At 52.6% G+C, this 27,297-nt stretch overlaps 1 protein-coding gene across 1 annotated transcript in view; it reads right to left on the bottom strand.

Annotated features, from left to right (window-relative positions):
* Nucleotides 1–27,297, bottom strand: part of LOC133355581 (inositol hexakisphosphate kinase 1-like) — a 58,476-nt gene that overhangs the window by 14,233 nt on the left and 16,946 nt on the right. Inside the window, exons 3-5 of the mRNA XM_061572926.1 lie at nucleotides 6,156–6,350; nucleotides 4,890–5,059; nucleotides 3,895–4,065 (exon numbers count right to left, since the gene is read on the bottom strand). Of these exons, the coding sequence (XP_061428910.1) occupies nucleotides 3,895–4,065; nucleotides 4,890–5,001 (283 nt within the window). The 5' untranslated portion in view covers nucleotides 5,002–5,059; nucleotides 6,156–6,350. The remainder of the gene's footprint in view (nucleotides 1–3,894; nucleotides 4,066–4,889; nucleotides 5,060–6,155; nucleotides 6,351–27,297) is intronic.

The following is a 27,297-nucleotide window of genomic DNA, read 5'->3' as shown; positions in this document are numbered from 1 at the left end:
ATTAAATTAGATAGAGAAAAATAACAGCAGAAAAATAATAATAAAAATAATCTTTTATATATTCTATCTACGTGACTTTACCGAAAGACCCAAAGAGTACGGATTCCCGCGGTCACGAAAGCTTCAAGTCAAGATTTCACGTCAACGTTTTTGACCGCGTCCGCAAGTGGTCGGCGCGACCGTGCATTGGGTCCCGGTGAGCTGGTGGCGAGCGAGATCTCAAAAGCGGTCCCGGGACTCGCCTAAGTCGACTCGGCCGTAAACGAGCACTCGGCGCGGTCCGTGAACATCGGCACATGGCAGTCAACAGCGACCGGTGCTGGCCACACCACCGCTTCAAGTACCTAACCGGCCTTAATAGGCGCTCGCTAACAGCAGCCTATGTAGGCCAAGAGGGCAGATCTTTGCCCTATATGATGTACGTGCAAATGCTTATATAAGCGCGGACGCGTTTGTTTACATATACGATGACGGTGCATTGTCACACAGGGAGGGAAAATCATCGTCACGCGTTGGCTCTGCGATGGTTTTCAGGGTGCGTCTGCGCTAAAGTCTAACTAGCAGCAACGGTGACACCGAGACGACGGTGATATTGGACAATTATAACCAAAGTTACCGTGACCCAGAGTTTATATCCAGAATTATCGGGAACCCCCCCCCCACCGTTACAAACGGACGGATGAGACACAGACGGACGGACGGACGGACAGAGCTCACGCTTCAATGCTTTCAGCCGTGGCTGGGGTAGCGTCAATAAGAAATGTACACGTCAAATAAATAAAAAATCGATAAACACAACGAACTCCTCACTCCGCTGACGACGCGGGAGGTTTGACGACACGTGCGCTTGATTTTATCGCTCCGCGCGTTCTGAACATCGTGTTTCATTCCGAGCAGAGCCGGGTTCCTAACCGGAGGAACATCTGCTTTTGAAAGAGAAGGCTGCCCGCCCGTGCCCGCCCGCCCGCCCGCAAGCGCCCGCCAGCGTAACCTGAGCCACCGCAGCTGGTCCCCGGGCACAGCGGGTCAGGCGGGTCGGAAGAAAGAGCACGCTCGCACGCTAATATCCCACGCACGCCGCCGATATCACCCTCCGCGCGCTCAAACACGCCTCGCCATTTCCGCGCGCGCGTTCCCCCGTCACTCGCCTGCGAGGCCACGCGGGGCGACGCGCGCGAACGTTGCCAATCGGTTCGGTTCGTGCGGCGAGACTTGCCGAGTCGAGCCGAGTTTTTGTTTTCTTTTTCCCCTCCCTCCGCGGCGCGTACCACAGTTTTAAGAACCGCCAAAGTGCAGCCCGGCAAAACTGCTTTGCCCGCGGGTCGTTTCGGCCTACTCCTCCGCCCCTGCCGAATGTCTTGCAAGAGGTGGGAGCGCCCGCACTTGACCCCACCACAGACGACCTGCCGAGCGGCTAACAGTGGTGGTGCCCTGCGGGGTGGATAGGGGCGGGCGGGGCGGTTGGGGAATTAGAAATCGTGTCCAATTGTTTCCGCTTCTTCCTCCGTACGGATGCCGATGTAGATGCAGGGCAGCAACTAAAATTTAACATCCAGGTGGTCAAGCCGGACAACCGCGTCAGGAGCAGCGGAGTGTGACGTCACCTTGGTTTGCCGTGGATCGGGGCATCGCGTCTCTTACGTGTTGCACGGTTCGTTCTGCACGACCACAGTGCCACGCTGCTGGAGAGGCTTTAATTTTCCATTTGTGCATCAGGCATCCGTATCTGCTGCCATGGTTCGTGCGGCGGATGCGGTTTAGGGTGGACCATAGGGCTTCGTGTGCGATGAAACCCAGGGGATCTCGATTCAACGGCAAGTGTCGGGACACGGAATCGAACCGGCTGCTTCTGGGTTGCAAGTCCACGGCGCGCGCGACCATTGCGCCAACCGCGGCGCTATCAAGCGGCGAACGCGCGAGGCTGCAGCACACGCCGAATGACAAAGCCCACGGCGGCCTCGGCTGGCGGTGAGAGAGTTAGACAGATACCGCCACCCGGGGCCGCGGCGTCCCCCCTCGCTTTTGCGGCCGGCGGCTAATGTTAGGCTGAGTGAACCTTGGGGAGGCCCGCGGCTGGGTATGTAGGAAACCGGCGTAGAGCGTGGGAGAAAAATGTTCCGGCTCCTGTAACCGGAGTCGAACCGGGGACGGCGTCGACACACCGATGACGTGCAGCGGGACTTCACGACGCGGGCGAAAGCCCCACGTTTTCGCGCCTATTAGGGAATCGGACTCGGGTCGCCGGGTTCATGGCGCGGCGCGCTAAACGTTGCACCGCCGCTCCCCGCGGCAATGCAAACACACACACACACGTGAGCTCACGAGCAGGAATTAACACGAGTGACCAGAAGGGAGAGACATCCTTGACCGCAACCCGGGCATCTGTCATCAGCCTCCCGCCCCCGCCTCCGCATCCACACCAGATGGAAATGGGAAATGCCACCGGCGTAGCCAGGGAAAGGGCTTGTCGGACTACGTCGTCAAGAAACATCGCGGGGCGCACGGCAAGTGCGGAGCGCAGAGCGCAAACAAATTCCCTGTCGCCGGAGAGCAGCGTCCGGGGGCTCTGAGTGCTTCGGGACAAACAGAATTCTCATCCAAAGGGCTCGGAACCACTTTCGGTAAAGGCATCTAGATCGCGGGCGGGCTGATTGGTGGGTTCACTGGCTGGTTGGTGGGCTGACTGGTTGGTTTGTGGGCTGGCTGACTGGCTGACTGGTTGGTTTGTGGGCTGGCTGACTGGCTGACTGGTTGGTTTGTGGGCTGGCTGACTGGCTGGTTGGTTTGTGGGCTGACTGACTGACTGGTTGGTTTGTGGGCTGACTGACTGACTGACTGGCTGGTTTGTGGGCTGGCTGACTGACTGACTGGCTGGTTTGTGGGCTGGCTGACTGACTGACTGGCTGGTTTGTGGGCTGGCTGACTGACTGGTTGGTTTGTTGGCTGGCTGACAGCAGCAGCAGCAGCAGCAATCCCTTCCATTAGCCCTGAGCCCTTCGCAAAAAGCAGCGCGAGGTGTCCTCCGGACGGGCCTATAAATACGCGCGGCCTCTATTAACGCGCCACACGGAGTGCACCGCCCTCCCCGCCGCAGTGTAAATCCGGCGCGCTTAGCCCCCCGCCTGGCGGGGGAAGCCACAACACGGGGAAGATAAAAGCGAGAGGTGAGCTCCCCCGGCCCATTATTGCGAGCGGTTGTTTGTGCCTCCGAGTGTCCGCATCGTTACGCGCTCCGCTCAGAATAGCCGCGCCACCGACACACTTCCTCGGTGTTTTCCCCGCCGAGGAGGGAGATGAATGTCAGGTCTGAGCACCGGCGGGTTCGGTCCGCCGATTGCCTTCTATGGCTCTATGTGCAAGTCTATGGGTCTCTACGTAGGTCAATGGCCCCTCCATGTACGTTTATGGGTCTCTATGCAAGTCTATGGCTCCCTATGTAAGACTATGGGTCTCTATGCAAGTCTATGGCCCTGTATGTAAGTCTATGGCCCCTCTATGTAAGTCTATGGCCCTGTATGTAAGTCTATGGGTCATGAATGTTGGCCAATGCCCCCCAGCGATGGACCGGACATCCACATGTGTATGTGTGTGTGTGTTTGTTTCAGTGTGGCAGAGCGGTGGTGCAGTGGTGATGGTAGTTAATTGCTGTGCTGGCGATGGTAGCGGCGGTGGTGATGGTAGTGGTGGTTGTGGTGGCGATGGTGGTGGCGGCAGTGGTGGTGATGGTTGTGGTGGCTGTGGCGGCGGTGGTGGTGATGGTGGATTTAGTAGTGGTGGCTGTGGTGTTGGTGGCGGTGGTGGTGACGGTAGTGGTGGTTGTGGTGGCGATGGTGGTGGCGGAGGTGGTGGTGACGGTAGTGGTGGCCGTGGTGGTGGCCGTGGTGGAGCGCGTACCTTTGTACTGCGGGGTGAACTGGCGCATGTCCTGCGGCAGGCTCTGGTAGAAGCGGTGCTCGCGCGAGATGAGCGGCTTGCAGATGGTGTGCTCGTCGTAGCGCAGCATGCTCGTGTGGCCGCCCACCTGGTGCACAAACGGCTCCAGCTGGACGCCACGCCTGCCCGCTGCTGGGGGACCACACGGAGGGAGATGGAACCGAAAAGCCGGAGGTAGGCCGCGGTGGTAGCGGTGGCGGCGGTGGGAGTGGTGGGAGTGGCGGTAGTGGTGGTAACGGTGGTGGTGGTGGCGGTGGTAGTCATAGTGGTAACGGTGGTAGTGGTGGTGGCGGTTGGTAGTGGTGTTGGTGGTGGGAGGGGTGGTGGTGGTGGTGGCGGTGGTGGTGGCGATGGTAGTGGCAGTGGTAGCAGCGATGGTGGCGGTGGTAGTGGTGTTGGTAGTGGTGGTAGTGGTGGCCATGGTGGCGTTGGTAGTCGTGGTGGTAATGGTGGTAAAGGCACCGGTTGTTAGTGGTGTTGGCAGTGGCGGTAATGGCGGTAGTGGCGGTAGTGGTGTTGGCAGTGGCTGCAGTGGTGGTAGTGGCGGTAGTGGCGGTAGTGGCGGTAGTGGTGTTGGCAGTGGCGGTAGTGGCGGTAGTGGTGTTGGCAGTGGCGGTAGTGGCGGTAGTGGCGGTAGTGGTGTTGGCAGTGGCGGTAGTGGCGGTAGTGGCAGTAGTGGTGTTGGCAGTGGCGGTAGTGGCGGTAGTGGCGGTAGTGGTGTTGGCAGTGGCGGTAGTGGCGGTAGTGGCAGTAGTGGTGTTGGCAGTGGCGGTAGTGGCGGTAGTGGCGGTAGTGGTGTTGGCAGTGGTAGTGGTGGCGGTAGTGGTGGCGGTAGTGACAGTAGTGGCGGTAATGGCGGTAGTGGTGTTGGCAGTGGCGGTAGTGGCGCTAGTGGCGGTAGTGGCGGTAGTGGCGCTAGTGGCGGTAGTGGCGGTAGTGGCGGCCCACTCTCTCACCTGCCGGGCCGGGGACGAACGTGTCGAGGGCGAGGCGCGTGGCCGAGTCCCTGCTGCCCCTGCGCTCCATGCTCCGCAGGGGCTCCAGCATGCACATGTCTCTCCTCACCATGGGGCTGGGGCGGCACACGCTCGCTCCTGCACAGCCTCACGCCGCCCACCGCGCTCCGCTAAACGACAGCAGCAACAGCAACAACGACGTCAATGTCAACCGCAGCTGTGATGACAGCAACAGCGGCGGCAAGAGAGTTGTGCTTCAACTTTGGCGCTCAGCTGAGACGATGATAATTGTCTCAGGGTGCCACGGTGGCCAGGAGATGTTAACTACCTCGCCTGGTATACAGGAGGTCGTGGGTTCGATCCCGACCCTGACGCCTGCTGTATATTTGGAGTTTGCGTGTCTCTCTCTCTCATCATCATCACGGTGGCTAGGAGATGTTAACTACCTCGCCTGGTGTACAGGAGGTCGTGGGTTCGATCCCGACCCTGACGCCTGCTGTATATTTGGAGTTTGCGTGTCTCTCTCTCTCATCATCATCACGGTGGCTAGGAGATGTTAACTACCTCGCCTGGTATACAGGAGGTCGTGGGTTCGATCCCGACCCCTGACGCCTGCTGTTGCTGTATATTTGGAGTTTGCGTGTTTCTCTCTCTCTCGCTGTGGTCAAGTGGATTTTCTCCGGGTCCTCCGATTTTCCCCTCCACATTTAGAATCAGCGTGCATTTAGAGTATTTGGCTGCGAGAAATTTGCACGTGATAAGCCACTTCGTTGAGCTATCATTTGTGGCCAGGTCGCTTCTGAAAATAACGGTTAATACCAAAAATATAAATTGTATATTTTTAAGTGATTTGTGTACCTTTCTCCGCGCCCCTAACTGGACATCTGTGAAAAAGAGCTTCATAGCTCATCGGATTCCTCCTCCTCCTGCAGTATAAATAAATATTCTGATCCCGAATTGTTTTACAGCGAGTACAAGAAAACAAACAACGGATTTGGCATTGTGGCCGCTGTTGCCGTTACGGATTCAACCGCTGGATCTCAGCGGCGCCAGCTCAGCAGCTTGTTCCTCCGGGGCCCACCACCACCACCAGCACCACCCACGCCGGCCACCTCGCCGTGGCGCCCTACCCCAGCCAGGCGGCTGTCATCGGACCGTCAGAGCAAAGCACCTGCGCTTTGCAAAAATTACAGCAAATGCAAAGAATAAAAACCGAGTGCCTTAAAACTGACGCACGCCACAAGTAATAATCCGCAAACGGCGCACCTCTCCGCAGACGGGCGCGGTACGGCGCTGGAGGAGCGGGTACGGAGCCGGCGGTGTGGGCACGGCGCTTGTGGAGTGGCGGCGTTGGGTACGGCGGCGATCGGAGGCTTCGCGAGTCTCCTACGACGAGTCGCGTTTGCGTCCGTACGCCCCGTCGCCAGCGGGCTGTTCTCGCCAACGGTCCGTCCGCAATATCTGCCGACACAAAGCAAAACAAACAAAGGTCGTTTTACATCAAATACGGGGGGGTGACGTGGCAGTGGTGTGAACCATCCGCGCACCTGGACTTGCAAAAAACAGAATCGATCTCCCGCCAAACCGCATGTCCTCCCCGGCAGCGGTGTACACCGGCACACCGCAGCCAAGTCGATCGGCGTTGTCGCCGGTGGCGGGGTGAAGTGTGGGTACTCCCCCCCCACCTCATTCACGAGTAGGCAGCAAAACCCTCGACGGAGAGGCTCACGGCGGCCCGCCCTGGTCAGGGCCGCGCGTACGTCGGCAGGGGCGCGGGAAGGTACATTTCAGGGCTGCGCCTTTATTCTTTTTAGCGTCACCAACCGCGGTGTTTGTTAAACAAAGAAAAAAACAAAGCCACAACGAGGCGCGCACGTCCCCGTAACCCGACGGCGGAACGTTTCGGGGGTAAACAAGCGGCAGCCGGGCGCGCAGAAACGGGGGAGAGGACTCGGCAAGGTCGGGCACAACGACCCGCCGGTGCGAGAGACACGATAAATTATGAATCAGACTCTGGCGTCAAGCGACGGGGGGGGGGGGGGGGGGGGGGGGTTGCGAGCGCGTCCCGTCCGTACGAAGCTGGGCGTGGGAACGCAGCCGCGATCGGCGCGAGAGTTCATTTTGTTTTTTATATAACTTCTCCCCCCCACCCCTAATTTAATGTGGTGAGTGCGATCGCCGTTTGCGGCATCTTCGGGGAAACCTCGCAGAGCAGCCCGAACCTGCCCTCGCGTCGGAGAACGGCCCGCGGAAGCATATATCGCGGAGCCGACGCTGAGATCCATTCAAGTGACCTCTGGTGCACACCGCCCTGCATATGAAAGTGACGTTCGGCGCATGACACGAGTCAAAACCGATATTTACAATTCTGAGAACCAAATATATTGCGATGGGTTTAGTTTGATAAATACAGGTCATTAGTGGCCAGGCTTAGTCCATCAACTCACTACACTTGAGAGCCCGGTTTAACCACAGCTCTCGGTCGATGCGAGTCTCTGGGTCTCGATGTGAGCCAGTGGGCATTTAAGTAAATCTGTCTGTCTCGATGTAAGTCGATGGGTCTCTTTACGTGAGTCAGTGGTGACCACCAACTCCCTGCACTTGAGAAACCCGGTTTCAATGACAAGCAGCGGCTGAGGCCCGGATCTGAATGCAGGGACTTGCAGCTAGTTACTTTATGTACGCAATGTTGAACTTCTTTCGCACCGCGCGTAGCCAACCGAGCTAACCAGAGTGAGACCGTCAACCCAATGAACCTCAGAACACAGTTCCATCGCAGGCAGCTGGTTGCGTCGGAACGCAGGAGCTTATCGGTGCCAAACTCGGCGCTCTTCCATCCACCCGGCCACCGGCACTCGCAAGAGCGATTCAGAACACCATTGGAACCTCATTTGCCAGTAAAAAATGTGATAATTGTTTTTTTACCCTTCTATCTGGCAACAAAACTGACACCTTATTTACAAGGAGTCATGTTTGCATAGACCACAATACCTGCAGCCATAATGCAAACAAAAAATATAACTCTGATAATATATGCACTGTCCTTGAAGTTGATTGGTGAGGTTCCAATGGTGTAAATGCTTAACCCGAGCTCTCATACTCTGATGGTGCATTGTCTTTGAGTTGTGCGCCTTTTGGCGTCATCTGGTCCAACCCATGTGAGACTAGGCTCTAAGGAAAGCTGTCTCGGGTGTGGACCAATCAACTTCAAGGACAGTGAATATATTATCAGAGTTGTGTTTTTTGTTTGCATTATGGCTGCAGGTATTGTGGTCTATGCAAACATGACTCCTTGTAAAAAAGGTGTCAGTTTTGTTGCCAGATAGAAGGGTAAAAAAACAATTATCAGCGATTCAGAAATCGATCGTCAGCAAACTCTGCTCACGCCACCCGCCCAGACTTGCGCGAGCCCGGAGCAAAGGTGGGCAACACGGCGGTAAAAACATTCAAACCGTGTTACGAAACAATCGCTCGCAACGCAAGACTGAAACGGCAATAAATGTAGACTTGTTGTGGTCGTGGCTGCGGCGTTGTTGTGGTCACGGCTGCGGAATTGTTGCGGTTGCGGCGTTCTCGTGGCCGTGGTCGCGGTGTTGTTGTGGTTGGGGCATTGTTGTGGTCGCGGCGTTGTTGTGATTACGATGTTATTGTTGTTGTTGTGGGTTTGTTGTCGTGATGTTGCAACAAACACAATGGAAAAAAAAACGAGCAGAATCGGGCGACTGTGTTTTCATTGCCGGCGCAGTGAACAAGCGGTTGTGAAACGCGTTACGTTTCCACAACTTGACGCACGCGATTACGTCACTGTCATCATTCGTGCGTGCCAGTGTGCACGTGTGTGTGCATACGCATGTCTGTGGGAGTACAGGAGTACAGGTGTGTGTGTGTGTTTGCAGGTGTGTGTTGAGACAGTGGGTGGACACACAGCTGGTACAGCATCTGCCAGTCCATCTCTCAGTCGGTCAACCCGACGGCACCTCGGTCTGTCCCATGACCTCCTGCCAGCAGCGGTGAGCCCTCCACACACCACGTGATGGCCTCAACGTGCACCTAGGCTGGCACACGCACTATGCCGATGGTCCAGTGCCTGTGCCAGGCATAGTGGTGAATGGCATCTACACCACTCCTTCATGTCCCGTCACGACCTTAACAGGCGCTCGCAAACAGCACCTGCCCCATTGGTCTGTGGGGGTTTTTTTCGTTTGTTCGTAACACAGTTGCCGAGAGCAAAGGGCCAGAGGCCAAAGAACGTCGAGCGGTCAGCAACAAACAGCACTATCAACGTTGGAACAGACAAAAGTGTAACACGCTTGACCTTGGGCAGAGATTATACGACGATGGGAAGAAGAGAATTCTCAGGTGAAACAGTGCAAGGGAAGAAGCAGGGTGAGAAGGTAGCTGACCTGTAGTGTGGCGAGTGAGTGAGTAGGTGAGTGCCTGGGTGAGTGAGTTTGTGAGTGAAGTGAATCAGTGAGAGCCGGATCATCAATCACTCTGACTGGGTGAGTGACTGAGTGAGGTAGCAGCTGGCTGATCCACCACTGAAGCAGCAGCAGCAGCAGTAGCAGCAGGAGTCCAACTTCAGCTGAATTTGTGCAGCGTTGCAGGAGTGAAAACCGTTTGGACATTCATGAAGTCATTGTATGACAGCTCACATGAAAAATAATAGGGGTTTTTTACCCTTTTTTCTGGCAACAAAATTGACACCTTTTTACGAGGAATCATGTTTGACATTAACCACAATACCTGCGGTCAGAATGCAAACAAAAAACACACTGATAATGTATGCATTGTCCTTGAAATTGATTGGTCCACACCAGAGACAGCTTTTCTTAGAGCCTAGTCTCACATGGTGTTGGACCAGATGACGCCAAAAGGCGCACAATTCAAAGACAATGCACCATCAGAGTATGAGAGCTCAGGGTAAGCATTTACACCATTGGAACCTTCTTTGCCAGTAGCAAAATATGATAATTGTTTTTTTACCCTTTTATCTGGCAACAAAACTGACACCTTTTTTACAAGGAGTCATGTTTGCATTGACCACAATACCTGCGGTGAGAATGCAAACAAAAAACACACTGATAATGTATGCACTGTCCTTTAAATTGATTGGCCCACACCAGAGACAGCTTTTCTTAGAGCCCAGTCTCACACGGAGTTCGACCAGAAGACGCCAAAAGGCGCACAACTCAAAGACAACGCACCATCAGAGTAATGAGGGCTCAGGGTAAGCATTTACATCATGAGGGCTCCATTGCCAGTAGCAAAATATAATACGTTTTTTTTTAATATGATGATGATGAAGCTCACACGAGATTGCTGTGCCAAGCACATTAATGTTTTTTTTTTAACGATGGATAGGAATATAATTTGTCTTATGTAACAATCTGGAAGATACACAGCAGCCCTTTGTCCTTGTACTCCACACCGATGACGTAAGCACGAGTTTTGAAATAATGATGCATTGGGGCGCATTCACGTACACAGCAATAATTATTAGGATTATAATATTACGATGATTGCACTTGTTTACTCTGGCACAAGCCCTCGCTGAGCCTCAAGGCCCTTTTTGCAGGAGGGTCTTGCCAAGTTTTTTAGGGTAGGGGGGGAGGGTGCGAGTGGTGGGGGAGCGATGTTGTTGCTGATGCTGCGAATGACTTTCAAATTGAGCAATTTCCAGGAACGTTTTTTTTCTTGCCAGAATTGGCATGTTTTGGTCAAAACCGGTCACACTGTGCGGTTCGGATTTTCAGCTAGGAGAGGAAACTGGAAATATCCGGAGGAAACCCATGCATAACAGGGGGAGAACATACAAACTCCACTCACTCACACTCACTCTGCAGAACATGGGGAGATCATACAAACTCCACTCACTCTACAGAACAGAAGGAGAGCATACAAACTCCGCTCACTCACGCTCACTCTGCAGAACAGGAGGAAATCATACAAATTCCACTCACTCTACAGAACAGAAGGAGAGCATACAAACTCCACTCACTCACACTCACTACAGAACAGGGGGAAATCATACAAACTCCACTCACTCACGCTCACTCTACAGAACATGGGGAGAACATACAAACTCCACTCATTCACACTCACTCTGCAGAATAGGGGGAGATCATACAAACTCCACTCACTCACACTCACTCTACAGAACAGGGGGAGATCATACAAACTCCACTCACTCACGCTCACTCTACAGAACGGGGGGAGATCATACAAACTCCACTCACTCACACTCACTCTACAGAACAGGGGGAGATCATACAAACTCCACTCACTCACGCTCACTCTACAGAACATGGGGAGATCATACAAACTCCACTCACTCACGCTCACTCTACAGAACGGGGGGAGAATGTACCAACTCCACTCACTCACACTCCCTCTACAGAACATGGGGAGATCATACAAACTCCACTCACTCATACTCACTCTACAGAACATGGGGAAATCATACAAACTCCACTCACTCACACTCACTCTACAGAACATGGGGAGATCATACAAACTCCACTCACTCACGCTCACTCTACAGAACATGGGGAGATCATACAAACTCCACTCACTCACGCTCACTCTACAGAACATGGGGAGATCATACAAACTCCACTCACTCACACTCACTCTACAGAACATGGGGAGATCATACAAACTCCACTCACTCACGCTCACTCTACAGAACATGGGGAGATCATACAAACTCCACTCACTCACGCTCACTCTACAGAACATGGGGAGATCATACAAACTCCACTCACTCATGCTCACTCTACAGAACAGGGGGAGATCATACAAACTCCACTCACTCACGCTCACTCTACAGAACAGGGGGAGATCATACAAACTCCACTCACTCACGCTCACTCTACAGAACAGGGGGAGATCATACAAACTCCACTCACTCACGCTCACTCTACAGAATATACAATCAGCAGACAGAAAGACGCCCGCGCCGGACATCGAACCCAGGCACCTTCTTGCTGCAAGGCAGCACCAGTGTTTACCATTAAGTGACAACAACAACAACAACAAATTCGAGAGCCGGCAGATGTTCATGCGCGGTGACAGCAGAGAAAAATGTGCCTCTTACCTAACGCTCAGACTGCCGCCGCCACTACCACGTTACGTAACACGCTCGCGATGGAGCAATTACTGCGATCACATCCGCAACGCCGATTTGCCCTCTGCAGCCGATCACGCTGTGGGCAAGGCCGCTAGCGGTTACGCGGGGGGTAAGGGGTGGGGGAGGAGGTTAAATCATGCCCGGCTCGCTGGGTGATTCAAAACAATGAAACGTGCCGCGGACGGAAATTCCGCGGGCCTGGCATCAGGGTCGGGATTGAGCCCACGACCTCCTGCGTACCAGGCGAGGTAGTTAACATCACGCAAACGTGGCGCCCCTAAAGAAACTCACAGACAGAGAGATACAATGATGGCCTCACTGACTGACAGACACAGATACCGATGGACTTGCCAAGTGACGAAGATTGATAGACCAGCCGACAGACAGATGGACAGGTAAAAAATTAACCCGTAAAAACAAAGTTTTTCACTATAAATCCTTTATATGCGTGGCATCGGTTTTTTTTTATTATTCATTTCTGTTTTTCTTGAGTAAGAGTTTCATTTTTATCACATTGTTATTTTAAATTAAATACTAGCTGTACTACCCGGCTTCGCCCGGGACTTGTATCCACCACGCCCGGCCGCCTTTGTCTCCCCAGTGGCGATGTTAATACGCCACACCAGTTACTCGTTTGAGGCTGAGTCGACCTAGGGGAGGTTCAAATAATCGTCACCGGTGGTGGCCGTGAGCGGGAATGGAACTCGGTTCGCCGGGTTTGTAGCGCAGCGTAGCGTTAACCACTACACCCACCGCTCCTCACACACCACACACGCACAGACACACACACAGACACACACACAGACACACGCAGACACACACAGACAGACACACACACACAGACACACAGACAGCACGCTAACCACTACACTACCGCTCCCCACACACCACACACGCACACACACAGACACACACACAGACACACACACACACAGACACAGACAGCACGCTAAGCACTACACTACCGTTCCCCCTATACAACACACGCGCGCGCGTCCATAGGTACACATACACGCGCTTGCTGCAAACACACACGACTTTCAGGGTGCGTAAGGCAGTAAACGACTGAAAAAAGAAAGCGGCAATGCTGCGCGAGGAACGCCTTAGACCTGCAAACACATTTGTGTAATGCGAGCGTAAACACACAAACACATACAAACACATACACACACATACATACACACACATACACACAAACACATACACACACATACATACACACAGACATACACATACACACAAACACACACATACATACACACAAAAACATAGACAATACACACACACACATACATGCAGACACACAGACAGACACATAACACACATACATACACGCAGATACATACACAGAAACACATACACACAATACATAGACACACACATACATACACACAAACACATCCACAGACGTACATACACACATACATACAGACACGCAGACATACACATAAACACATACAAAAAAACGCACGTACATACACACACACATACATACACACAAACACATACACACACATACACACGCATACATACACACAGACATACACACAAACACACACATACATACACAGAAACACATACACACACGTACATAGACACATACATTCAGACACACAGACATACACATAAACACGTACAAAAAAACCCACATACATACACACACATACATACACACAAACACATACACACACATACATACACACATACATACAGACGCACAGACATACACATAAACACATACACACATAGACATGACCCAGCTTTGCCCGGGACTTGGATCCAGCACGGCCGGCCGCCTTTGTCTCCCCAGTGGCGATGTTAATACGCCACACCAGTTACTCGTTTTGAGGCTGAGTTCCTCCCTCGCCACTCTCCCTCCCTCGCCACTCTGCCTCCCTCACCACTCTGTAGAGGACGTGAAATTTGTATGAATTTACCTCAGAGTGGCGTGGTGGGTGTCGAGGCCTAGCACCGTGCAGAGCCTCCCGCCTCGCCTGATTTTCCCACCCGGCGAACGCTGGGTACGGGTGGCGTTCCTTCCCCCCGCCCCTAGCGCTCGAACATTACTGTGAAATGGCTATTATTTAATTATTTACGAAGCCTATGAAAGTGGCGAAGGCGTGGCTAGCCGTTGGCAGGGGCAACCGCCGTCCAATGAAAGTGCAGCCCTTGGCGAAGGCGTCGCTAGCCGTTGCCAGGTCCAATGAAAGCGGCGAAGGCGTCGCTAGCCGTTGCCAGGGGCAACCGCCGTCCAATGAAAGTGCGTATGGTCCGAAATCCACACACACACACACAGACAGACATTCACGATTTTATATATATAGATGAAAAAAAATTCCTAAAAAGTGTCAAATTTTAGGAAAAAAATTTTTCACGAAAATAAATTGTCACGCACAACGAGTCTGTGTGCAAAATGTCAGCTCGATTGGATCACGGGAAGTGGGTTAAAAAACGACCGAAAAATTTGCACGGTCATAAGCGCGCAAGCAAGCAAGCAAGTGAACTTAATATAAAGGATTTAAAAATTAAAGGGCTGACCGACCGACCGATCAGCCCATGCGCGCGGATGAGTCGGATTGTCGCATCGCCGGTGACTTGGGGAAGGCAGCATTCGTCCAGGTGTGGATAGAACATGACTACCGCCGCCGACGCTGACGATGTTGTCAGTGACGACGCACCACCTGTCCACTCGATCGTCTCGGTGGGCCCTCCGTCTGCTTTTAAAATACGAATAAAACCCAAGGCAAACGAAAGCCGCTAAAAGAGAAAGAAACCTGTCACACCACTGGAACCTCCTTTGCCAGTAGCAAAATGTGATGCTTGGTTTTTTACCCTTTTATCTGGCAAAAAAAAGGTGTCAGTTTTGTTGCCAGATAAAAGGGTAAAAAAACAATTATCATATTTTCTACAGGCAAAGGAGGTTCCAATGGTGTAAATGCTTACCCTGAGCTCTCATACTCTGATGGTGCATTGTCTTTGAGTTGTGCGCCTTTTGGCGTCATCTGGTCCAACACCATGTGAGACTAGGCTCTAAGAAAAGCTGTCTTGGGTGTGGACCAATCAACTTCAAGGACAGTGCATACATTATCAGAGTTGTGTTTTTTGTTTGCATTCCTACCGCAGGTATTGTGGTCTATGCAAACATGACTCTTTGTAAAAAAGGTGTCAGTTTTGTTGCCAGATAAAAGGGTAAAAAAACAATTATCATATTTTCTACAGGCAAAGGAGGTTCCAATGGTGTAAATGCTTACCCTGAGCTCTCATACTCTGATGGTGCATTGTCTTTGAGTTGTGCGCCTTTTGGCGTCATCTGGTCCAACACCATGTGAGACTAGGCTCTAAGAAAAGCTGTCTTGGGTGTGGACCAATCAACTTCAAGGACAGTGCATACATTATCAGAGTTGTGTTTTTTGTTTGCATTCCTACCGCAGGTATTGTGGTCTATGCAAACATGACTCTTTGTAAAAAAGGTGTCAGTTTTGTTGCCAGATAAAAGGGTAAAAAAACAATTATCATATTTTGCTACTGGAAAATAAGGTTCCAATGGTGTAGATGCTTACCCCGAGCTCTCATACTCTGATGGTGCATTGTCTTTGAGTTGTGCGCCTTTTGGCGTCATCTGGTCCAACACCATGTGAGACTAGGCTCTAAGAAAAGCTGTCTTGGGTGTGGACCAATCAACTTCAAGGACAGTGCATACATTATCAGAGTTGTGTTTTTTGTTTGCATTCCTACCGCAGGTATTGTGGTCTATGCAAACATGACTCCTTGTAAAAAAGGTGTCAGTTTTGTTGCCAGATAAAAGGGTAAAAAAACAATTATCATATTTTGCTACTGGAAAATAAGGTTCCAATGGTGTAGATGCTTACCCCGAGCTCTCATACTCTGATGGTGCATTGTCTTTGAGTTGTGCGCCTTTTGGCGTCATCTGGTCCAACACCATGTGAGACTAGGCTCTAAGAAAAGCTGTCTTGGGTGTAGACCAATCAACTTCAAGGACAGTGCATACATGATCAGAGTTGTGTTTTTTTTGCATTCCTACCGCAGGTATTGTGGTCTATGCAAACATGACTCCTTGTAAAAAAGGTGTCAGTTTTGTTGCCAGATAAAAGGGTAAAAAAACAATTATCATATTTTCTACAGGCAAAGGAGGTTCCAATGGTGTAAATGCTTACCCCGAGCTCTCATACTCTGATGGTGCATTGTCTTTGAGTTGTGCGCCTTTTGGCGTCATCTGGTCCAACACCATGTGAGACTAGGCTCTAAGAAAAGCTGTCTTGGGTGTGGACCAATCAACTTCAAGGACAGTGCATACATTATCAGAGTTGTGTTTTTGTTTGCATTCCTACCGCAGGTATTGTGGTCTATGCAAACATGACTCCTTGTAAAAAAGGTGTCAGTTTTGTTGCCAGATAAAAGGGTAAAAAAACAATTATCATATTTTGCTACTGGAAAATAAGGTTCCAATGGTGTAGATGCTTACCCCGAGCTCTCATACTCTGATAGTGCATTGTCTTTGAGTTGTGCGCCTTTTGGCGTCATCTGGTCCAACACCATGTGAGACTAGGCTCTAAGAAAAGCTGTCTTGGGTGTGGTCCAATCAATTTCAAGGACAGTGCATACATTATCAGAGTTGTGTTTTTTTTTGCATTCCGACCGCAGGTATTTTGGTTAATGCAAACATGACTCCTTGTAAAAAAAAAGGTGTCAGTTTTGTTGCCAGATAAAAACGTAAAAAAACAATTATCAAACCTGTCACACTTACCCGTGGCAGCGCCGTTTAGTTTAGTAAGCCCCCCTCCGACTCCGATTCCGGTCTCATGAGGTGGCAATCTGTGACTCGGGCAATGCTAAAAATAGACGCTTTTAAAATTTTTGGATAATACCCCAGTGCCGATGTCAAAAAATACCTCTCGTAAGGCTAGGATTTGCAAGAGAGACGTGTCGGGCGACGCGCGAGTGGCTCTGTGAGACTCTGCGATGAGCCAGACAGCTCGAAACTAAACAACTTTTTATTTTATTTGACCAAGTAAAGCCCACTTAGCAAAATAACTTTTTTTTCAGAAGCGACCTGACTATCGCAAATGATAGCTCAACGAAGTGGCGATTCACGTGGAAATTGATAGCAGCCAAAATACTCTAAACCCGTGTTGATTCAAAATGTGGAAGGGAAAAACCGGAGTACCTGGAGAAAAATCCACACGGAGGAAACTGGCAAACATTGATCAAAAGCGTGGCTTTGGCCATGGAAACAACTGCGACGAGCACGCTTGGCTACGTGCGGTGCGAAAGAAGTTCAACATACGTACGTAGAAACAAACACAGAAAACGAACGATTAATCAAACGAAGCAATGCACCTGTTACGCCCCCGACAAACGGAGAGAAACGTCGTTGTTGGACATCCAGGAGACTTCACGGACTCCGGGAACCCTGGACACGCACAACCACGAGCGTAACGACACCCTGGGATAAAACGCCGGGGCTACATCCCGACCTGGTCGGGTTCACCCGCTTCCCACAACCCAGCACAGCGGCTGACACGTCCGTTGGTTGTCAAAGGATCTGCGCGGAGTTCCGACCGTGGCCAAACGAGTCGCCAGCAAGGGAGATGTTGCGTCGTTGTCACCGCAATCAAGTCCGACGACACGTCGACAGACAATGACCAAACACGAAAACTTCGCAAAGCGGCTAATCCTCGAGACTACTGAAATCTCAACGCCGCGCGGTTTAAACAAAAGCTAGCTTTTAACATCTGTACCGTAATCACAACGCTACCACACTGCCGCTCCCCACCATAAACACAATCACACAAACACACAGACACGCAGACACGCAGACACACAGACACACAAACACACAAACACACAGACACACAGACACACGAACACACAGACACACAGACACAAACACACAGACACACAGACACACAGACACACGAACACACAGACACACAAACACACAGACACACAGACACACAGACACAAACACACAGACACACGAACACACAAAAACATAGACACACGAACACACGAACACACAGACACGCACACACGCACACACACGTACACATCATTAACAGCACGACCACACAGACACAGACACACAAACACGCAGACACACAAACACACAGACACAAACACGCAGACACACAAACACACAGACACACAGACACACGAACACACAGACACACGAACACACAAACACACAGACACACAAACACACAGACACACAAACACACAGACACACAAACACACAGACACACAGACACAAACACACAGACACACAGACACACGAACACACAAACACACACACACACGAACACACAGACACACGAACACACAGACACACAAACACACAAACACACAGACACACAGACACAAACACACAGACACACGAACACACAAAAACATAGACACACAAACACACGAACACACAGACACGCACACACGCACAGACACGCACACACGCACACACACGCACACATCATTAACAGCACGACCACAAAGCCGGGGTCAGACGTAGCGGTCAGCAGCTTCTTCTTCTTCTTCGTCGTTGACGCCAAAGCGTTGGCAGCGTCACCGCGCCGCGGGGGTTGCCAACCCACCCAGGGGGCGGCCGCACGGGTTCGAACCGGCGGCAACGCAGAACGAACCACGGACACGCGCGCGCCCTCCCTGCGGGCTCTGCGACGTCTCCCCACACCGTCTCCCCCAGCATCTCCCTCCTACCATCTCCCTCCTACCATCTCCCACACCGTAGCCATCCTCCAAACCTCTCCGACGAACAACCCCCCCCCTCCACAAACCAAACAACAATGAACGCCGTCCGAATCTCGGCGATAAACAACACGCGCGGAAAAAAACAGGGAACGCGTTGCGCACGCGAGCCTCACCGGGTGCTGCAGGAGTTCTAATCGATGGGGGGCCCCCCGGTACGGGCGATCGCTGTAGGTAAATCAAAACAAAGCGGGCTGCAGGGGTAGGGTGGAGCGGGCTGAGGGGTGCCAGTGAAGTCAAAACGAACTCAGCCTCCGCTGCCTACGCTCGTTCCGTGTGGTGGCGTGGGGAACGAGTGGCGTGGAGGGCGAATCGCGTCCGTGTGAGAGCGTGAGAGGGATAGGGGGGGGGGCGTCAGAGGGAGAGCGTGTGGTGGTGGGGGGGGGGGTAGAGAGAGGGGGTAGAGAGAGAGAGGGAATGGGTAAGGAGAGCAGAGCGTGAAATCTTTTGTGAAATCTTTCATTTAAAACGGCGGGGGGGGGGGGTTTACATAAAGATTTTTAAAAACGAAATGATGAACCAAGCAAAGTGCTGACTACACCGAGCATGAGAGAGAGAGAGGGAGGGGGAGAAGAGAGGGAGATTTGGAGAGACGGCGAGCGATGCGAGGGGGGGACGTCATAGACCGACATGCGCTCAAAATAGCTCCCAGCCACCGTCTCTCCTCTGTCCCTCTCTCTCCCTCCCTGTCCCCACTCCCTCCCAGTGTTGTTCCACTCTTCACCCCCCCCATCCTCCTCCTCCCCTCCTACACATGCCCCCCACCACCACCACCACCGCCCCAGCTCGCTAATTCTAACTCTTTACCGGTGACAATTAGCGTTAGCGTGGGGGGGTACCCCGCTGCCCTGTGACCTCTCGCCCAATGTCGCACCGCGGCCGTGCATGCTCCTCGCCGTGGCCTGTGCACTGCAAGTCGCCGACTAACATGGTACAGCGACGCAGCGACCGGGAGAATACGCAAGTGAGATTGAAGCCCTGGGGAGGACCCAAAGGCTTACCTATAGAGAGCCTCGTAGACTTAGAGACCAAATAGACTTGCATAAGAGACCCGTAAACATAGAGACCCACGGACTTAAATAGAGACACATAGACTTACATATATACCCACTTACTTACACAGAGACCCATAGACTTACATAGACACCCATAGACATAAATAGAGACCCGTAGACTTACACAACAGACTCATAGCCTTGCACAGAGGTCCATAGACTTACACAAGAGAGCCATAAACTAAGAGCAGGCCTTAATTCCAGCCGGCTCTGTCCTGATCAGGCCACCCGTGCAGCAATAGATGTCCACACCACCGGCCACACCGCAGTCAGCCTGGCCACACCACATTCAGCCCACCCACTCGCTACGCGGCCTCACCACTACCACTGCTCATCTGCCACCTTACTCCGGCCGACTGGCGTCTCGTCTCCCACGGAACGCCGCGCGTGGGTTTTTTTTTTCACGTATCGCGGGGGAATCCCATTGCGTCAGGCGGACGCCGTAGGACCACGACATCCCATTTACATCGAGATCCTACGGACTTATATTGAGCACCCGCAGACTTACATCGAAACCCACACAACGTACGACACACACTGCGCGCACGCGTTCGCTCGAGAGGACTATGGCTCCGTTCCGATGTGTCCTACGGCCGTGCCGCGTGTCGTTCGGCACGGTGTCCGACGTTCCGCTACGCGTGCTGGGAGCTTCTTCGGGAGCCGAATGCTCCACTTCTGCGCACCCTCTGTGCCTGCACGGCACGACCGTAAAATAATAAACCCTACTCGGCAGCAGCGGCAAGATCACCGTTACAATTCAAAAAGTACTGAACGTTCCTTGGATGTCCCAAGCTCGAGACGATATTTGGCCAAAACGCAACGTCAACAGGCGAAGCCGCTTATTAACCTGCGCCGCGTTCCAACTTAAAAAAAAAACAACGACTCATCGCGTTTTTAATTCCCAAACTTGCTTTTACGAGTTATCGTCTTACGCTGTCCGACCGTGTGTTAGCGTGCGTGCGTGCGTGCGCGCGCGTGTGTGTATATATATACGCTATATATATAGTAAACAGGTTTTGGCTGTTCCCTCCGTAACCGTAAATCGTAGCGCAAAGAGGACATACTCACATGCCCGCGAGCCGAACTTCGTTGTGAGCCGCGGGCCGGCGCAATAAAAGTGTCCCCTGCCGCGGTCGACCGCAGGCTTGCCGATGCGCGTTCGCCGCGACGCGTCACCGGGGAAGGGCGCGCGCGTGCGTGCGCGTGTGTGTGTGTACGACACGCGCGTGTGTGTGTGTACGACACGCGCACGCGCTCGAACACGCGCGCGCGCGCGTGAGCGGTGAGCGGTGGGAGAAACATAAACAGGAGCGCGACGCGCACGGGACACACCTCCAACACGCGACTTCGGATCAACGCGCGCGCATGCGCGTGCACCCACGCGCAACGAAAGCGAGCCGGGCAGCCCGAGGCATAAGGCGAGCCTCACTGCTGCTGTTGTGTGTGTGTTGAACTTCTTTCGCGCCGTACGTAGCCAAACCGCGCTAATCGGGGGGTGCGCGCGGCGGGGGGGATGACAACAATCTCAACACAAAAAGCAGTTCTAAAGAAATGAGTGTTTCAATCTCGATGATTTAACAGTGCGCAGCTCCCAGCGGGGGCTTCCTCATATCGGAAGGAAGAAGGAAAGCGAATTAAAAGTTGCAGAAGTTCCATCACAGGACGAGCCGCCAAGTCGCGTAGGCCGCGAGCTCACGTGCGTTGCCCACCCCATGCCGAACGAATCGCAACGAACAATTCATGGAAGTTTGTTGAGGGCATCTTTCGCATTTGGCTCCTTGAGATCGGGTCCGCTGCACTCGGGCACCGATTACAATGTCACCCTCATCGCCACCCCCCTCCCCACGCCAACCCCCGCACCTCCGATTAGCGTGGTCGGCTACGTACGGTGCGATAGAAGTCCAACGTACACACACGCACAAACGCGCACACACGTAACCTTGCGTAACGGCAGCAGTGGCCAAAACGCCGCGCAGCGCGATCAGGGAGCCTTGATGATGAACACGCGAGCAAGGGGAGCCAGGCAGACGCATCCACGGGGACCTCCGATTAGCCGGGTCTGCGACGCACGGCGCGGAACAAGCTCACCGTACTCACCGTACACAGAACAACAAGCTCACCGTACACACCGTACGCACCGTACACAGAAGGCGCACGAGCGCGCCAGGATGAGGGCAATGCCCGCCGCTAATCGCGATGGAATGCGCGAGACCGCCCATATGTGGGCATTCGCATCGGGCGCGCTGCGTGTTGCGTTTTCGCAGCGGTGGGGCGGCCGGGTTGGCTCAGGGGTCAGGGGATAAGAAGCCTGGGTTCGAGTCCGGGTTTCAGACGCTGCCCGCGACTGACGCGGGTTTCCGTGCGTACCGAGTTGACAATAACCAACAACAACAACAATGCGTAAAATCTTGGTTTTACACTGCAGGTTTAATAAATTGCCATACGGCAGGGTCATTCGAAGGGGTCTCGGAGGTAGCTCTGTAATATCTACTTCCAATTCGTTGCACGGCGAGACGTCAAGAGCACAATCTCAGCGGCGCCGCGGTGGCGAGATGTTAACCCCCTCGCCTGGTGTGCAGGAGGTCGTGATCCCAACCCTGAGTTGGAGTTTGCATGTTCTCGCAGTGGACGGACGGATTTTTCTCTGGGTCCTCGGGTTTTCTCCCTCCACATTTAGAACCAACGTGCGTTTATTTGGCTGCTGTACATTTCCACGTGGTGATAAGCCACTTCGTTGAGCTGTCGTTTGTGGCCAGGTCGCTTCCGGCTCAGTGGGCCTTGCCTGATCAAATAAAAAAATCGTTTTCGGTTGAGGCAATAAAACTTCGGGAACAAGACATATAATAAATTCCCCACACCTGCATTGCAAGACTGACAGCGAGAACCCTATACAATGTTCAACAAATTTCGATTTAAAGCTTTCGTGACTGCAGGGATTCATCTTCTTGGTTCTTTTGATAAAGTCACGTAGAAGGGAAATAATAAAATAATACAAATAAAACATGATGCTGCTTATCCGGCATAATGCACGGGCATATGACTTTGAAACCCCCCGCCCACCTCCTACGCATTTCACAAGTTGTACTAATCCCATATCTGAATTTCCCATAAATATGCTAAATTCCTCTTGATATGCAAATTATTTTGTCAAGGCGCTCTTCCCCCTCCAACCCAGCTTAAATATACGCTCCAAGCCTGGGGTGTTTCATTCAGACGCTGTCTTCTCGACAGACCTGTTCTTCACCTGAGGACGGCTGCTTGCGTTGTGGCCGAAACGTCGTGAGAATTATTTTATTATGTTTTATTTTTATTATTTTATTATGTTCCTTCTACGTGACTTTACCGAAAGAACCAAGAAGAACGTTCAACAAGGCGCAGTGCATTTATCCAGGATAAGCCACACCGAGACTCAAGGTTCTTGGGATTTTGGAAGTTTCACACATCTCAAGGTGATCCACTCACCCTCGTCTCCACACCCCAGGATCGGAGGCTTGCCCCTACACGGCCTGCTCATTGCGACACTCAGTGCCGGATTAAGATAGTGCGGGGCCTGTAGTATATGTTATAAAGGGGCCCTAAATTGAAAAAAATATTAAACACACACATTTTTTACTTGCATAGTAAAGTAATTGTATTTTTTCATTTGCTATACAGCCAGATAATACGACAAATCGCTAAGCTTAAACACCCAGTCGTTCATAAAAGTTGAAGGCGGTATAGTACTATAGTAATAGAGCAAGTGCAGAATCACTGAACCGGAATTGACAGCTTGAATGCGTTTAGCGCGGGGCCCTTGAAAGTGCAGGGTCTGTAGCATATGGAGCTAATTTTGCTACGAGGATAATCCGGCACTGACGACACTCACCGCCACGGCATCCCCAATCCGGTAGTGCCTGTCAATTACCTTAGAATGTCAGTAATTGAACTGGAGCCTAATTCAAAGGGCACATCTTTCACAGTGGATAAAGTTTCACTGGCATTAATTTTCACATCCAATCACCCACGTGTTTAAATATACCCGAAATAGACAGGCCTAAAAAAAAAAATCTAGCAGGGTGAACCACATTTATGTTGAACTTCTTCCGCCCCGTACATAGCCAACTTTGCTTCAATCGGAGGTGCAGGGGACGTACAACAAACTAAACAGTTATAAAGAAATGAGTTTTCAATCGAGATGATTTAAAAGTGCATTGCTCCAGTGGCTTTCTAATATCGGAAGGAAGAGCGTTCCAGACGGCCGCAGAAGCGCATCTGAAAGCGCCGGGGCTGTGCGGTGACCGCCGCTGTTCGATGGTTAGCCCACAAGCCACCGCTGTGAGGATGACCGGAGCTCGCTGTCTTCTATTCTGCACGACTGACCGTGGTCTAGGCGTTATTAGACGCACGAGGCAATAAGACGCACCCCAAACTTGTGCCCAGAGTTAATAGAGTTATACAAATCTGGTCACACACACACCGGCAAAAGACTAAGATCCCCCCAGTAGAGCCTTAACGAGCACCTATGAAGGGTGAGTGGGCCAGCACCACGCCCGGTCGCCTTTGTCTTCTCTGTGGCAATGTTTACACATCGCACTAGGTAGTAATGTTGAGGCTAAGTCGACCTAGAGGAGGCCCAGGACCGGTTTAGATACTCGTCACTGGTGTAGGCCGTGAGCGGGGAATTGAACTTGGGTCAATGGGTTTGTAGCGGCAGACCAACACACACTAACGCACACTAACACTAATACACACTCACTAAAACACACTAACACACACACAAAGACACACGCACGCGCAGCAGAGCGGATTATACAACACACGGCCAACGTTCTTGAATTACAGGGGTGAAAAGTGCGATCTTCTAATCCGGCGAAGACAGTAACACTAGCAATGCCTTACCAGTGTGTGCGTTGCACCGACCCTACAGGTAACAGTGAAACCAAGACTTACCTGTGCGTGCGTGTGTGTGTATGGGGAGCGGCGATGCAACGCTTAGCTAAGAACCCGGTGGCCCAGGTTCGATTCCCACTCACGGCGAACACCAGTGACGATTATTATCTGAACCGGTCCTGGGCCTCTCCTAGGTCGACTCGGCCTCAAATGAGTACCTGATGTGATAATATCGCCACATTAGAGACAAAGGCGGCCGGGACGTGGTGCTGACCACCCACCCCCACGTGTGCCATCCCGACCTTCATAGGTGCTACTTGCTAACAGCACTTGCCAACAGTATGTTTAGGCTGTACGGGAGATCTTTGTCTTTGTTTTTATATGTAAGCAATTTAACACGTGTCAGTGTTTGTGTAAGCCCATCCACGCGCCCCTCGTGACAACCTCGTTGCCCTTCAAAGACTTCTGTTTGTCCGTCCGTCCGTCTGTCCGCCTGTCCGTGTGTTGAGGCTGCTCCCAACAAAACCACCAAGGGGAGCCAAAACGACGCGGGGGGGGGGGGGGGGGGGAAGGTCCGTTGCGATCCAGAGAATGCGGCGGTCGCTTCACTTTATACGGACAGCGGCGTTCACGCTCGCTAACTATACGGCCACGGAATAATAGCTAATTGTCAATTGCGACATCCATCGCAATGGCGAAAGGGCCCTTGTTCATTATAAAACTTTTAAACGCTTTTTTTTTTATTTGACCACGTAAGGCCCCACTGAGCTATACGCAGCTCTTTTTCAGAAGCGGCCTGTCCACAAAGGAGAGCTCAACGAAGTGGCTGACCACGTGGACATTTATATAATACTCTGAACGCACAACGTGATCGAACCCACGACCTCCTGTAAACCAAGCGAGGTAAACGACGTGGAAAAGTCCATCATCGATGAATAGGAGCCAAATACTCGAAACGTGTGATGTTGATTCTAAATGTGGAGGGGAAAATCGAAGGACCCACAAACAAACATTTCCACGCGATTCACGCGGACCGAGACACGCAAACTCCAAATATACCGCAGGCATCAGGATCGGGGATCGAACCCACGCCCTCCTGCACACCAGGTGAGGTAGTTAACATCTCCTAGCCACCGTGGTCGCCATCCGCTGGTGAAACACCGCGGCGTTCACGATCCGAGGGGTGGCAGCGGCCGAGCCGAGCGGCAATCACGCGCTCGTGTCAGGTGAGTGGAAAGATTGAGACACTTGGCCGTAAACCAGCATATATTTATCTGCGCCCACTGTCGCCGCTGTGCCCGGGCGCATGGAGCGTGACCTAGAAATCAGAATAAGCCCGCGAAGGGATTGTATATATGCCGCGGCTGTTTTTAATTCGCCCCCTCCCGGCGTCGTGACACGAAGACGCCGGACGACTCCGCCGCGGAGGTCACGCCGGCGAGCGTGGTGCGGCGCGGTGTTGCGGCACCGGGGCACGGTCCCCGGGAAGATGACTTCACGGAGCTACTTCTGAAGTCGACGACGCAGGGGCAGCTCCACAATGATGTCGGCACGTACGTTGAACCGAGGCGGCCACGCAGGCGGGCTCAACGGGGGCTTCTCCCGATAGGTTTCGGAGTTTTTGGGCATCCCCAACGACGCCACTGATGTGAGCCGCAGTCGGTCAGGAGTGAGCTCGGCTCGCCGGGTTCGCGGCACTGAGCTCTTGCCGCTGCTCGACCCAGGGTGTAGCCAACGGATGATCGACCCTTTCCCGTTCCGATGACTTCTGCAAGTTGCTGAGTGGGTCCCGTTCACCGCTGAATCTAGCAAGGCGCATGCGGCTCAGCGTTAATTTTATTCAGAGAGGCGTAGAAGTTGTGTCGCTGCAGAGAACTGCAGTGACAGGACCGCACTCTGCGATAGCTGGGGCCAAACTGTGCCACGCGTCCTCCCCGCATGATGGCCTTGTGGGATCTTCGTTACTAATTAAGTTATTATATTTCAGATGACGTACACGTACGTCAACGGAACGAAGGTTCGGCGGAAGGCCGTCCGAGGTGTGGCCGTCGCGGTCGGGGGAGGCTAATATTACCGGCCGTGACTTCACAGGCAGGGCTCCTCGCTGATTCAACACTCCTTATACGACCCTGCACATCGATCACATTCCCACCCCCACTCCACCAACACCAGCCCCCACTCAGCCCCCCCGCGCCCCTCGCCCCAGCCCCACCACACCGGGGCACACGCCCACACACACACAAAGATCCCCCGCGTAGCCTTTAACAGACTGTAGGGGCAAGTGCTGTTAGCGAGCACCCATGAAGGCCGGGACGGCACACGTGGGGGTGGGTGGGTGGCCAGCACCACGTCCCAGCCGCGATGTTTACACATTGCACCAGCTACTCATTTGAGGCCGAGTCGACCTAGGGAAGGCACGGGACCTATTCAGATAATCGTCACTGGGTGTGAGCGTGAATCGAACTCGGGTCGCCGGGTTCGTAGCGCGGGGGAATAACCCCACAGCATTTACAATCTCATGACTACATCGTAACGTGCGTATCTCCTCCGCACCACGCGTCCCTCTGCCCGTCTC

This window comes from Lethenteron reissneri, chromosome 51 (assembly GCF_015708825.2).
Source record: "Lethenteron reissneri isolate LAM-NWPU_2019-01 chromosome 51, ASM1570882v1, whole genome shotgun sequence".
NCBI classification, from domain to species: Eukaryota; Metazoa; Chordata; class Hyperoartia; order Petromyzontiformes; family Petromyzontidae; genus Lethenteron; species Lethenteron reissneri.
Note: the sequence above shows the minus strand (reverse complement) of the source record. Positions and strands in the feature narration are given on the sequence as shown.